This window comes from Gymnogyps californianus, chromosome Z, assembly GCF_018139145.2.
Source record: "Gymnogyps californianus isolate 813 chromosome Z, ASM1813914v2, whole genome shotgun sequence".
In the NCBI taxonomy this organism is placed as follows: domain Eukaryota; kingdom Metazoa; phylum Chordata; class Aves; order Accipitriformes; family Cathartidae; genus Gymnogyps; species Gymnogyps californianus.
In genome coordinates, this window is record NC_059500.1 from 65328153 (window position 1) to 65343554 (window position 15402).

A 15402-nucleotide genomic window follows, 5' to 3' on the forward strand; every position below is an offset into this window, starting at 1 on the left:
TCAGGACCAATTCTGTTGCCTGAAACTAGGCATTTAGTGACATTTGAGATACCCTGGACACGGGCACAGGGCTTGCAAATCTGACATAGCATCTACAGAAGACCCATGGCCTTCTGCACCAGCAGAAGCTAAAGGTCAGGCAGACCTAAGACACCTTAAGACACTTTAAATAGCATTATACCCTTAGCTCTAGGCCACTAAACCACACTCAGTGCTATATGGATGCTCATCCAGTGCAAAGCTAATGAGGTAGGATCAGACGCTGAAAGGAGCAAACATCAGATTCCTTGACCCTGAGGGACTCCTGAACAGCACAAATGATAACTCTCTAATGGGGAATGGGCTGGGATTCATCTCTCCTCACTTCAGAGGTAGGAACCAGCTCCACATAAAGACAACTATGTGCAGGTGTCTCACTTAGATTCCTACCTGTGAGGCAGGCACCTTTATTCCTATTTCAGCCAGTGGAGATCCAACTAACCTAGTTAGTGGAGTCTCGAGAGTGATTCAACTCACCTAAACAGGCCCCTAGCAGCTGATCTGCTGAATGTCTCTGCAGGATCTCTTGACTATATTGACTAGGCAGACTTCAGTGATTACCATGCAAGCTTAAACTGCAGACGCTAGGGCATGTGAGCTGGGGCTAGCTGATGTGGTCTCTGATGGGAGAGCGCCATGAGAGATCTTTATCCTCCAGGACCTGGAGGCCACCTGGCATGTCTAGAATGGAACTACACCTTTTCATGTGGGCAACTGAATCAAGCCTAAATTTTATGTGAGCTGAGTCCCACTGTATAATTGGACACGTAGTGGCTTGCAAGGTTTCACCCCAGTACTCATATTAGCTCTCTGAAAATGCTACAGAGAGAACGTGAAGGGAGGCAGATCCTGTCCTCACACCACAACAGATGATGCAATTTCTCACTAACACCTCTGCTGTAAGCTATATTGTTGGGGAGGTTTTTTGCTTTTGTCACAGTTACAAATGTCAAATATCCTTAAGAGGAAAAACAAAACCCACATCCTTTTCATTTATATATATATATTAAACAGTGAATAGGGGGGAACACCAGACAGAAATCATGGGAGCTTTCCTCACTTTGTCCACCTCTGCTGCTGTCATTCTCCTGGTAATTTGTGGAGGTAAGTGCCCAATTCAATCCTTTTGAAGGTAAATGCTGACGTACAGAGTTCCAGTTAAGCCAACATGTATTAATGTAAAGAAATTAGTCACCATTATTATTGGAGTTCTTATTATTAACTCTTTTCCACTCTCTGTATGTGTTTGATCTTTCATACAAACAAAATCATTTCTGAATGGGTAATATTAATTAAAGCTGCACAGAGGACAGGCTATTTGGAGGAGTTCAGAGGAGTTAACATAATCATTATCTGACCTTTCTCTCCAGAGGCATACACATACATTAATCTCTTGATTTTCTGTTTTTCTGAAAAACAGGTTCATGTAATGTGACTTACACTATATAGCCCAGTTTCCAAGTGTCCGCATAAGTCACATAATTGCACAACATTTATCTGGTGGCAGATCTGGGGTTCTTACTCACAATGAAAGCTAAGAAATTAACCATAGCAGCAAAATTCAGGAAAAGAAATCTGTGCAAGAGCAACAACACTTTGGCAGGTTTTTTGTCAAAGCTCACCCCAATGATCTAATTTTGGTCCCACTGAAACACAGAGAAGTAGTACTGCTGAACAATTTTAAAAGTCTACCCTGAAGACCAGCATTGTGACATATGTACATACTTGTGTGTCCATATACTTTGTAATTACATTAACTGTTTTTTCTGAGACTAGAGTGTCTTACAGTATTTGTTAACCCAGCTGTGTGTATTGTGGCTTATTTTTATTTTTAGGTTTGTGTGTGGATATCATTGGAGGAAATGAAGTAGCACCACACTCGAGACCATTTATGGCCCTAATCAAAGGAGCAAATGGAAAACATATTTGTGGAGGAGCTTTGATCGAGGAAAACTGGGTATTAACAGCTGCCCACTATTATGTGTAAGTTCTTACTCTGATTCAGAGATTATCCTTAGTGAGTATCTGGTGTCTCTGTTCAAGAAGGAAAGTTAATATCCCTGGTGGTTTTGTGCATTTAGCATGACCATGATCATGTTCTGATTACTGTGTTTTAAAATTTATATTGATAAATGTGCTTCAGTGAGTAAAAAATAATATACAAGGTATACTGATCTTCACTGTTTCTGAAGAGATATTTTACAAGCTTCTAGCTGCATGCAAGCACAGAATAGCAACACTGAAGTAGTGAATTTGGGAGAAAAGTTTATCCCTGTTTTCTCAGTCAACCAGTGCACTAGGCCAGAGGACTGGCCAGTCTAAATAGCTGCTCAGAAAACAGAAATAAATTCTTGTCATTTTATTCTGTAAAAAATATGCAGTTCACCACACAAAGAGACAGCATGCAGTTATACAGGAGCAAAAATCCTCCAGACAGATGATAGGAGACATTGAGAGATCTCTGCTCTACTGGATATTCTGGCTTGTCAGCCAACCTTTCTTCTTCCTGTCTGACTCAAGATGCAAATGGCTATTTGGCCCTGCAGAGTCCCTCAGCGAGGCAAGATGTGAGGTTTAAATCACGTCCCACCCATTGCCTTTGTGGGGAGGACTGGAGCTGCTGTTGAGCCAAACAGACCTCACACAGGCTCTGTCAACAGCCTGCCTGGGACCAGTGAATCACTGGACTCTGCAGACATCAGAGAAATGTATGTTTCTCTTGTCCCCATCCAAACAGGGAGATATATGGGACCTACTACAAAGAGAGCATAGGGCCCAAAAACTGTAGTATTAATATGGTAAAGAGTGTTTCCAAATGAGATCATATTTAAGAGAAAATACAATAAATCATTAAACTAATGATGCTCAGTCAACAGTCAGACAGCTCTTAATAGCTGAAAAGGAGCAACCACTTCCTCAGGGTTGTGTTTGCTGCAGTAAGATGCAACTGAGGGCCAACCTACACACCTGCTCAAAGAATATTCTCCCATTCAGCTGTGACGTACATTGTTCTCTGTATTGGGTCTGGCTGAGACGGAGTTAATTTTCCCCATAGCAGCCCTCCTAGTGCTGTGCTCTGTATTGGTAGCTAGAAAGGTCTTGATAACACACCAGTGTTTTGGCTACTGCTGAGCAGTGCTCCCACAGCATCAAGGCTCTCTCCAACATTCCCCCCCTCACCCCCAAAGGCCAGTAGGCTGGGGGTGGGCAAGATCTTGGGAGGGGACATAGCCAGGACAGCTGACCCCAACTGACCAAAGGGATATTCCATACCATATGATGTCTGCTCAGCAATAAAAGCTAAGAGAAAGGAGGAGGAAGGGGGGCATTCGTTATTACGTTTGTCTTCCAGAGCAACTGCTATGCATACTGAAGCCCTACTTCCCGGGAAGTGGCTGGACATCGCCTGCTGATGGTAAGCAGAGAATAAATCTTTTGTTTTCCTTTGCTTCCACGCACGGCCTTTGCTTTTGCTTTATTAAACTGCCTTTATCTTGACCCACGAGTTTTTTCCACCTTATTTTCTCCTCTCCCTGTCCAGTTGAGGAGGGGAGTGATAGAGCACCTTGGTGGGCACCTGGCATCCAGCCTGGGTCAACCCACCACAGTCCTTTTTGGCGCCCAACGTGGGGCTCGAGACAATGGCAGTTTTGTATTAAGCATGCTATAGCTATAGTAGTTATTAAATGGCAAGCTCCTGTGCGGGTCATGGAGTTTGTTGGCTGCACTGCTTATCTCTTTATTTTGCTGAGCTTGGTGTCGTGGTTTAACCCCAGCCAGCAACTAAGCACCACACAGCCACTTCCCCCTCCCCCCTCCCAGTGGGGTGGGGAGGAGGAAAGGAAAAAAAGTAAAACTCGTGGGTTGAGATAAGAACAGTTTAATAACTAAAGTAAAAATAAAAATACACTACTAAATAAGAATAATAATAATTGTAATGAAAAAGAATACAAAAACAACAAAAAAAAGAAAAGACAAGTGATGCACAATGCAATTGCTCACCACCCACTGACCGATGCCAGAGCAGCGATCTGCCCCTCCTGGCCAACTCCCCCCTGTTTATATACTGGGCATGACATTCCATGGTATGGAATACCCCTTTGGCTAGTTCAAGTCAGCTTTCCCGGCTATGCTCCCTCCCAGCTTCTTGCACACCTGCTTGCTGGCAGAGCATGGGAAACTGAAAAGTCCTTAACTTAAGATAAGCGCTACTTAGCAACAACTAAAACATCAGAGTGTTATCAACATCATTCTCACACTAAATCCAAAACCCAGCACTGTACCAGCTACTAAGAAGAGAGTTAACTCTGTCCCAGCCGAACCCAGGACAATATCCACCCCTTATTCTATACCATTTACATTATGCCCAGATCCCATACTTTCCGATACATTTCCAATTAATCACCACCACTTTTCCTGTCTTTTAATATATACACACAGATATCATTCCCGCAGTCTATGGGCCATCTCTATCAAATGTCTGTTGAATTCATTCAGTCCATGACTTTGGGCTCCATCTGTCATAACAGTCTGTCTGGGCAGGAGGGATGATACAAAGTTTGCTGAGTCGGCAGAACAGGATTGGGCTTCGGTGTGGTGCGGCAGGCGGGTGACATTGGGCACAACAGGAGGATGGTGTGTGGTGTTGGATTGTTGCATGCTGCAGTCAGTCCTGGTTCCATCACTATTGCGCTTTGCTCGGTTTTATCAAAGTTCATTCTTCATTAATCTAAGTGATTCTTACTGTAATGCTGTTGATATAGCATATAACAACTATAGTAGTGATGACATACAGTGGCAGGGTTATATAGCAATTAATATCATACAATTTAATCTATTGGCTGTTCTCACCTAAAATCAAATCCCCTTGAGGCACACATCGGACTTCCCCGTCCTTCCGCATCACCCACCAAGTGCACCCAGGCCCTTGAGCAAAAGCAATCCCACGAATGGGTTTGCCTTTGCCTGAGGCAGGAATAACCCAGACTGTTTTTCCTAGCATACTTTTCATGTGCACTACAGGGACTTTATCCCCTTCTACAGTACGTAAAAGTTCTGATTGGGCAGGGCCAGCCCGATTGACAGATCCTCTAGTGTTGACTAACCAGGTGGCCTTTGCTAAATGTGTATCCCAATGTTTGAAGGTCCCACCACCCATTGCCCTCAATGTAGTCTTTAACAAACCATTGTATCACTCGATTTTCCCAGAGGCTGGTGCATGATAGGGGATGTGATACACCCACTCAATGCCATGCTCTTTGGCCCAGGTGTCTATGAGGTTGTTTCGGAAATGAGTCCCATTGTCTGACTCCATTCTTTCTGGGGTTCCATGTCGCCATAAGATTTGCTTTTCAAGGCCCAGGATAGTGTTCCGGGCGGTGGCATGGGGCACGGGATATGTTTCCAGCCATCCGGTGGTTGCTTCCACCATTGTAAGCACATAGCGCTTGCCTTGGCGGGTTTGTGGGAGTGTGATATAGTCAATCTGCCAGGCCTCCCCATATTTGTATTTCAGCCATCGTCCTGGATAGGCTCACAGGGTGGCTCCTGTGAGAAGCTGCTAGAAGCTTCCCTGGCTCCAAGTCGGACCCGCCTCTGGCCAAGGTCGAGCCAATCAGCAATGGTGGTAGCGCCTCTGGGATAGCATATTTAAAAAGGGGAAAAGACTGCTGAAAAAAAAAGAGGAGCTACAGCGAAGAGAGGGGTGGGATGTGAGAGAAACAGCCATGCAGGCACCGAGGTCAGTGAAGAAGGAGAGGGAGGAGGTGCGCAGGAGCAGAGGTTCCCCTGCAGCCCGTGGTGAGACGGCAGGTTGTCCCCCTGCAGCCCTTGAAGGGTTAACAGTGGAGCAGATTCCCCTGCAGGCCGTGGAGGACCCCACGCTGGAGCAGGTGGGTGTGCTTGGAGAAGGCCGTGACTCTGTGGGAAAGCTTATGCTGGAGCAGTTCGTGGAGGACTGCAGCCCGTTGAAAGGACTCGTGTTGGAGAAGCTCGTGGAGGGCTGACCCCCGTGGGAGGGACCCCACGCTGGAGCAGGGGAAGAGTGTGAGGAGTCCTCCCCCTGAGGAGGAAGGAGCGGCAGAAACAGCGTGGGATGAACTGACCGCAACCCCCATTCCCCGTCCCCCTGTGCCGCTGCGGGGGAGGAGGTAGAGGAATCGGGAGCAAAGCTGAACTCAGGAAGAAGGGAGGGGTGGGGGGAAGGTGTGTTTTTAAGATATGGTTCTATTTCTCATTATCCTATTCTGATTTGGTTGTTAACAAATTAAATTGATTTCTTTTTCTCCTTCAAAAAAAAAAATCAATTAGTTGATTTAGTTACATTTTTGTCCATAAGAAAAGTTGCTTTTCAACAGAAGTCACATAATTTGAACTGGGATTTTGTAGGTGGGAATCTTTGCACTCAAGTTTATATGTTCACAAAATGGATGTTTCTAGCTGGGCTGGTCACAGTAGACTGTTTTTATAATCAGTGGGGAGAAATGGATTCCTTCAGGGTACAACTCTTCTGACCATATTTTTGATATCCACATTGAAACAAGATGAACTGTGTGCTAAGAGTGCCTGTTTCTCTCTATAGACTATGAAAACTATGATATTTGCTCAGATTAGGCCTGACAAAAACCCAGACTGGAATTTAGGGAGAATACCATGGTTACAGGCAGCTCAATATATAAAAGAAAATAGTTACCTATTAGAAATTTAAAGGCAGGCTCTGCTTTTGATCCTAGGATCTTGATTTTTTTGGAAAACAGAGAAGGTTACTCCATCGTTTCTTTTGGCAAAAGATTCTATTTCCTGGCTTGAACTAGGCTCTGATGGTCTGAACTGGTTGCAGGGAAAAGCCAGCACAGTGAAGTGGGAGGGACCAAACTCTCTGTGTAGTTCTTGCAGTGTGATGTAATTTTTGTCTGTGTGTTGGCAGTAACTGGCCACATTTACAACCAAAGTCACCTTCAGAGAAATAGTTAGAATAGTAAGAAAAATAACTAGAGGTGGCATAGAGATTACAATTAAGTCTTAAAATGGCATAACCCACTACCACAATCGTGCCTGCCTGAAGGCTAAATTTAATCTATCTGATCATAATTTCATTAAACAGATAAGAATGATAGCAGCTGAAGATATTTACTTTCAGACATCCTGTTTAAAAATCCAATAAATAGATAAACTTAAACTTACAGCTTTGTTTAAATATAAGCATGTAAAAAAGCAGATATTTAGGGCAGGCACTAAAATCATATTTATTAGATCAACTTCCAGAATTCAACACAAGATGCTACCATTCTTAACTAAGATTAAAATGCACAAATTCAATTTTTAGACTATATTGATTTATAACAAAGAATATGAAAGAACATTTTTCTTGATTTATTAGCTCAAATAACTAATTCCTGGAGCAGGCCTAGATAAAATAAATTTCTCTCCAGCTTACTGTTTGAAGAATGGGAATTTAGCACAAATCTCTGCTTGTAAATTCCCATAACCAAGCTTTTTGTTTACCCACAAATGAACATCTCTTTTTCAGTAAAGATTCAAGACAGATATAATGAAGTTGTAACTCACTTTCCCTCTGTACTTCTCCAAGGAAACAATCCTTCCTTGTGAATCCTTGACTTCAAAAGAATAAAAATCTTTGATTTTAGGTTTAAAAAATCTGAGTTGCAGTAGGCAGAGAATGGCGGTACACAAAACCATCAACAGAAAGACAACAAAGACCCTGGCTTTGGGCACTGAGTATTTCAGAGGATAAGTAGTTGTGAGAGGCTCCATTTTCAAAAACTTGGGAGAGGAGCCTGGGCAGGCCTGGAATGTAAAGGAGTGATATAGTCAATCTGCCAGGCCTCTCCATATTTGTATTTCAGCCATCGTCCCCCATACCAAAGAGGCTTTAACCGCTTGACTTGCTTAATTGCAGCACATGTTTCACATTCATGGATAACCTGTGCGATAGTGTCCATGGTCAGGTCCACCCCTCGATCACGAGCCCATCTATATGTTGCATCTCTTCCCTGATGGCCTGAGGTGTCATGGGCCCACCGAGCTAAAAATAATTCACCTTTATGTTGCCAGTCCAGATCGACCTGAGCCATTTCAATCTTAGCAGCCTGATCCACCTGCTGGGAGTTTTGATGTTCTTCAGTGGCCCGACTCTTGGGTACGTGGGCACCTACATGATGTACTTTCACAACCAGGTTCTCTAGCCAGGCAGCAATATCTTGCCACAATGGGGCAGCCCAGATGGGTTTACCTCTGCGTTGCCAGTTACTCTGCTTCCATTGCTGCAACCACCCCCACAGAGCATTTGCCACCATCCATGAGTCAGTATAAAGTATTGGCCATTTTTCTTGTTCAGCAATGTCTAAAGCCAGCTGGATGGCTTTTACCTCTGCAAACTGACTCGATTCACCCTCTCCTTCTGCAGTTTCTGCAACTTGTCGTATAGGACTCCACACAGCCGCCTTCCACCTCTGATGCTTTCCCACAATGCGACAGGACCCATCAGTGAACAGGGCATATTGCCTCTCATTTTCTGGCAGTTTATTATACAGTGGGGCCTCTTCAGCACGCGTTACCTCCTCCTCTGGTGATATTCCAAAATCTTTGCCTTCTGGCCAGTCCGTGATCACTTCCAGACTTCCTGGGCGACTAAGGTTTCCTACTCGACTTCATTGTGTGATCAGTGCGACCCACTTACTCCATGTAGCATCAGTTGCATGATGTGTAGAAGGGACCTTCCCTTTGAACATTGTCCTGGTTTCGGCTGGGACAGAGTTAACTTTCTTTTTAGTAGCTGGTACAGTGCTGGGTTTTGGATTTAGTGTGAGAATAATGTTGATAACACTCTGATGTTTTAGTTGTTGCTAAGTAGTGCTTATCTTAAGCCAAGGACTTTTCAGTTTCCCATGCTCTGCCAGCAAGCAGGTGTGCAAGAAGCTGGGAGGGAGCATAGCCGGGGCAGCTGACCTGAACTAGCCAAAGGGATATTCCATACCATGGAACGTCATGCCCAGTATATAAACAGGGGGGAGCTGGCCGGGAGGCGCAGATCGCGGCTCGGGAACTAACTGGGCATTGGTCAGCGGGTGGTGAGCAATTGCATTGTGCATCACTGGTTTTTTTCTTCCCCCCCCCTTCCTTTTTTTTGTTATATTCCTTTTCATTACTATTATTATTATATTTCATTATTACTATTGTTAGTATTATATTGTACTTTAGTTATTAAACTGCTCTTATCTCAACCCACGAGTTTTACTTTTTTTTCTTTCCTTTCCTCCTCCACACCCCACTGGGAGGGGGAGGGGGAAACGGCTGCGTGGTGCTTAGTTGCTGACTGGGGTTAAATCACAACAAACACCCAGCCCAGCACTGGCAGTCGGGGTGCTAATAGGAGCTGTGTTTCAGTACCAACCACTTCTGAAGCAGCTTGAACTCCTTCATATGCTGCTAATATCTCCTTTTCAGTTGGAGTAGAGCGGGCCTCAGATCCTCGATATCCCCGACTCCAAAACCCTAGGGGTTGACCTCGGGTCTCCCCTGTTTCTTTCTGCCAGAGACTCCAGGTAGGGCCATTCTCCCCGGCTGCGGTGTAGAGCACATTTTTAACATCTGGTCCTGCCCGGACTGGCCCAAGGGCTACTGCATGAACTATCTCCCGTTTAATCTGTTCAAAGGCTTGTTGTTGCTCAGGGCCCCATTTAAAATCGTTCCTCTTCCGGGTCACTTGATAGAGAGGGCTTACAATCAGACTGTAATTTGGAATATGCATTCTCCAAAAACCTACAACACCTAAGAAAGCTTGTGTTTCCTGTTTACTAGTCGGTGGAGACATAGCTGCTATTTTGTTGATCACATCCATTGGGACCTGATGACGTCCGTCTTGCCATTTTATTCCTAAAAACTGAATCTCCTGTGCGGGTCCCTTCACCTTACTCTGTTTTATGGCAAAACCGGCTTTCAGAAGGATTTGGATTATTTTCTCCCCTTTCTCAAAAACTTCTTCTGCTGTGTTGCCCCATATGATGATGTCATCAATGTATTGCAGGTGTTCTGGAGCTTCACCCTGTTCCGGTGCAGTCTGGATCAGTCCATGGCAAATGGTGGGGCTGTGTTTCCACCCCTGGGGCAGTCGATTCCAGGTGTACTGGACGCCCCTCCAAGTGAAAGCAAACTGTGGCCGGCACTCTGCTGCCAAAGGGATTGAGAAAAATGCATTAGCGATATCACTTGTGGCATACCACTTGGCTGCCTTTGACTCCAGTTCATATTGAAGTTCTAGCATGTCTGGCACGGCAGCACTCAGTGGCAGTGTGACTTCATTCAGGCCACGATAGTCTACTGTTAGTCTCCATTCTCCATTAGACTTTTGCACTGGCCATATGGGGCTGTTAAAGGGTGAGCGAGTCCTGCTGATCACTCCTTGGCTCTCCAGTCAACGAATCAGCTTATGGATGGGAATCAGGGAGTCTTGGTTGGTGCAATATTGCTGCTGGTGCACCCTTGTGGTAGCGATTGGCACCTGTTGTTCTTCGACCCTCAGCAACCCCACAACCGAAGGGTCCTCAGAGAGACCGGGCAAGGTGGACAACTGTTCAATTTCCTCTGTCTCCAAGGCAGCTATACCAAAGGCCCACCGGTACCGCTTTTGGGTCCTTGAAATACCCTCTCCTAAGATAATCTATGCCAAGAATGCATGGGGCCTCTGGGCCAGTCACAATGGGGTGTTTCTGCCACTCATTCCCAGTTAGGCTTATTTCAGCCTCCAATACAGTTAGCTGTTGGGATCCCCCTGTCACACCAGAAACACAAATAGGTTCTACCCCTTTATAGCTTGATGGCATTAGGGTACACTGTGCACCGGTGTCCACTAGAGCCTTATACTCCTGTGGTTCTGATGCGCCAGGCCATCGAATCCACACAGTCCAATAAACCCGGTTGTCCCTTTCCTCCACCTGGCTGGAGGCAGGGCCCCTCTAGTCCCAGTCATAGGATTCTCCACTCACTTTTTGTAAAAATGGATTAGAATTCCTTCTCATAGGATCAGGAGTAAGATCAGCCCTTCCACTCTGTCGGCCACACCGCTCGCAGTGCTCACTGGAAACCGGAGCGGCATCTTTCCTGGAAGAATCCTCATTTGTGGTTGTTTTTCCTTGCAATTCACGTACCCGTGCATCTAGGACTGAGGTAGGTTTTCCATCCCACTTCCTCATATCCTCTCCGTGGTCAAGCAGGTAAAACCACAGGGTACCCCATGGTATATACCTTCTCTCTCCTCTCTCTTGCCCAGAAGAATATCTTCTCCTAATAGCTGAGATATTGTTCCGTACAGGTGGGCGGCCAAACTTATCCTCAAATCGCTGGAACTCTTGGGACAGTTTCTCGGCTAGCGTGTCTGGCAGTTTCTCCACAGCCGCAACGAGGGAGGAAGAGAGACTTTCTTTGTATTGCCAAAGTCAGCAAGCCAATTCATCTACTGTTGGTCCCTCCTCGTCTTTCCAGTCCATTACTGCCAATGCACTGGCATACGATGATGGTGTGCTCCATACAAACTTCCACCACGTGGGTCGTGCGCATTGGACTTCATCTGGATCTCTGGGTAACCGCCCATCGTCTGGGTCATAATAAACCATCTCCCGCACAGCTAATTTCCTCAGGTACTGGATACCTCTCTCCATGGTGGTCCACTTGCCTGGTTGACATACAACATCTTCCTTGAAGGGGTACCTTTCCCTCATGCCCGATAGAAGTCGCCTCCAGAGGCTGAGGGCTTGTGTCTTTTTTCCAATTGCCTTGTCAATGCCCCCTTCCCTAGAAAGGGATCCCAATTGCTTGGCTTCCTTACCCTCTAATTCCAAGCTACTTGCCCCATTATCCTAGCATCAGAGCACCCAGGTGATAATGGATGACGGCTGAAGTCTTTTCGCATATCTCGCAGCTCACTCGAGGATAGAGATCGGGTGATTACCTCTGGTTCTGCCTCTTCCTCCTGATCTCATGATGACCCTTGTTCACCTTCATCCTTTGCTAAGCGAACTGATTTTTTTGTATATTTCTTCTTCTGTATAGGGGCGATTGATATTGGCACCAGTTGATTCTCGAGTTCAGCTGCATCATCCATCGCCAAGGTTTGAGTAGCCACAGTGCCTATCGCCAGAGTCTGAGTAGCTACAGTGCTTATCGCTGGGGTTTGAGTAGCCACAGTTGTGGGGATTGGAGTAGCCGCAATGCCTGTCGTCGTGGTTTGAGTAGCCGCAGTGCTTGTTGCAGGAATTAGAGTAGCTGCAGCGCCTGTCGCCAGGGTTTGAGTAGCCACAGTGCTTGTCGCTGGGGTTTGAGTAGCTGCACTGCTTGTCGCTGGGGATTGAGTAGCTGCAGTGCCTGTCGCCAGGGTTTGAGTAGCCGCAGTCGTGGGAGTTGATCTCTGGGTGGTATTTTTAAATAGTTGTTTAACCCTAGGCAAGATCTGAATCACATTCAGGAACAGGCTGATTCCTAGCAATAGGACCATGCTGAGTTCAACATCCCAAGGATATTCAAAATTTACAAACTCTTCCAATGCTATTGTAATTAACCTGGCCGAGAAAGGGAAGATGTGGGAAGATGTCTCCCCAATAGGTTGGCTCCCCGAGGAGAAAAGGTAGAAAGTGCAGTTATTAATATTCTCTAGGAGATAGCACCCGAAGTACGGAGATCTCTCCTCCATAGATTGGCTCCCAGAGGAGAAAAGGTAAAAGGTACAATTATTAATAGTCTCTGTACTGGGTTTGCGTGGCAAGGTTTTGGTAGCGGGGGGGCTACAGGGTTGCCTTCTGTGAGAAGCTGCTAGAAGCTTCCCCTATGTCCAATAAAGTTAATGCCAGCAGGTTCCAAGACGGAACTGCCGCTGGCCAAGGCCGAACCAACCAGCAATAGTGGTAGCGCCTCTGGGATAACATATTTAAGAAAGGGAAAAAGAAATTACAGGGGAGTTGCAGTTGCAGCGAGAGAGAGGAGTGAGAATATGTGAGAGGAACAACTCCGCAGACACCAAGGTCAGTGAAGAAGGAGGGGGAGGAGGTGCTCCAGGCGCCGGAGCAGAGATTCCCCTGCAGCCCGTGGTGAAGACCATGGTGAGGCAGGCTGTCCCCCTGCAGCCCATGGAGGTCCACGGTGGAGCAGATATCCACCTGCAGCCCATGGAGGACCCCACGCCGGACCAGGTGGATGCCCGAAGGAGGCTGTGACCCTGTGGGAAGCCCGCGCTGGAGCAGGCTCCTGGCAGGACCTGCGGACCCATGGCCCCATGGAGAGAGGAGCCCACGCTGAAGCAGGTTTGCTGGCAGGACTTGTGACCCCGTGGGGGACCCATGCTGGAGCAGTCTGTTCCTGAAGGACTGCACCCTGTGGATGGGACCCATGCTGGAGCACTTTGTGAAGAACTGTAGCCCGTGGGAAGGACTCACATTGGAGAAGTTTGTGGAGGACTGTCTCCCGTGGGAGGGACCCCATGCTGGAGCAGGGGAAGAGTGTGAGGAGTTCTCCCCCTGAGGAGGAAGGAGCGGCAGAAACAACGTGTGATGAACTGGGCCAAACCCCCATTCCCCATCCCCCTGTGCCGCTCAGGGGGGAGGAGGTAGAGAGAATCAGGAGTACAGTTAAGCCTGGGAAGAAGGGAGGGGTGGGGGGAAGGTGTTTTAAGATTTGGTTTTATTTCTCATTATCCTACTCTGATTTGGCTAGCAATAAATTAAACTAATTTTTCCCCAAGTCGAGTCTGTTTTGCCCATGATGGTAATTGGTGAGTGATCTCCCTGTCCTTATCTTGACCCACGAGCCTTTCGTTTTATTTTCTCTCCCCTGTCCAGCTGAGGAAGGGGAGTGATGGAGCGGCTTTGGTGGGCACCTGGCATCCAGCCAGGGTCAACCCACCACAGTCCTCCATAGGTGGCTCCCGAAGTACAGAGGTGACGGCAATGCTGAGTACAAACACCCAATTAGTTTTACGACCTGCACTTCTATCATATTATAAGTCAGTGTTACAAACAACAACAACATGATAACTCTAGCCCGGTTCCCACAGGTGATAAACAGCACAACAGGGAGCATATACTGCAAGTAGGGCATTACATAACGCAACTTCAAGAACCACAACACCAACTTTGAGAGCAAAAGAACCCACATTGTAACCAGTAACTATCAAACCAATACAATGAATACTTATAACAAGTTTGTTTTAACACACTCTGATCAGATCTGTCGTTATCTCAACCCTTCGAGCCCCACGTTGGGCGCCAAAAAGGCTGTCGTGGTTTAACCCCAGCCAGCAACTAAGCACCACGCAGCCGTTTCCCCCTCCCCCTCCCAGTGGGGTGGGGAGGAGGAAAAAAAAAAAAAAAAAAAAAAGTAAAACTCGTGGGTTGAGATAAGAACAGTTTAATAACTAAAGTAAAAATAAAAATACACTACTAACTAAGAATAATAATAATTGTAATGAAAAAGAATACAACAACAACAAAAAAGAAATAACACCCAAGAAAAGACAAGTGATGCACAGTGCAATTGCTCATCACCCACTGATCGATGCCAGAGCCGCGATCCGCACCTCCCGGCCAACTCCCCCCTGTTTATATACTGGGCATGACATCCCATGGTATGGAATATCCCTTTGGCTAGTTCGGGTCAGCTGCCCCGGCTATGCTCCCTCCCAGCTTCTTGCACACCTGCTTGCTGGCAGAGCATGGGAAACTGAAAAGTCCTTGGCTTAAGATAAGCGCTACTTAGCAACAACTAAAACATCAGAGTGTTATCAACAGTATTCTCACACTAAATCCAAAACCCAGCACTGTACCAGCTACTAAGAAGAAAATTAACTCTATCCATCCCAGCTGAAACCAGGACAGTGTTTTTCTGACAAATTGCTCTATGAATGAATTTGAAAGAAATGTAAATCTGTCATATAATCTTTATTTAGTATGCCTTAATATATTAAAAAGTGTATGATAACATTAAAAATAATAACATGAGCAAACCACAATGGTGGTGAGAAGATTTAGAAATCAGAAGTGAGCTAAGTCCTTCTTTGGGTGAAGATTGGAAAACCAGCCTGGTTCCAAACAGCCAGCACGTGGGTTTGCCTGAACGCCCATCTCTCAGGAAAGACCAAACCCAGGATCCTACACTAAATGTTTGAAAATGCCTTGTGTCTTTCAAAGGCCAGTGCCGTAGCCTAGTGCATGAGTGACACAAATCTAGTTTTCTTCTCTGCCACAGGCTTTCTGTGTGACCTTGGCAAGAAATGCATTTTCATTTTTGATTGTTACAGTAATAGGGACCAGTGATGCTGCTTGTTATGTCCTTGTCTTAGTTGATCTTCAGGCTTCCCAA

General features: G+C 46.0%; 1 protein-coding gene across 1 annotated transcript in view; it reads right to left on the reverse strand.

Annotated features, from left to right (window-relative positions):
* Positions 1-7812, reverse strand: part of GPX8 (glutathione peroxidase 8 (putative)) — a 13271-nt gene extending 5459 nt beyond the window's left edge. The window contains 3 exon segments of the mRNA XM_050913620.1: positions 6731-6782; positions 6784-6993; positions 7606-7812. Coding sequence (XP_050769577.1) covers positions 6731-6782; positions 6784-6993; positions 7606-7812 — 469 coding nt within the window.
* Positions 7813-15402: the final 7590 nt, after the last annotated feature.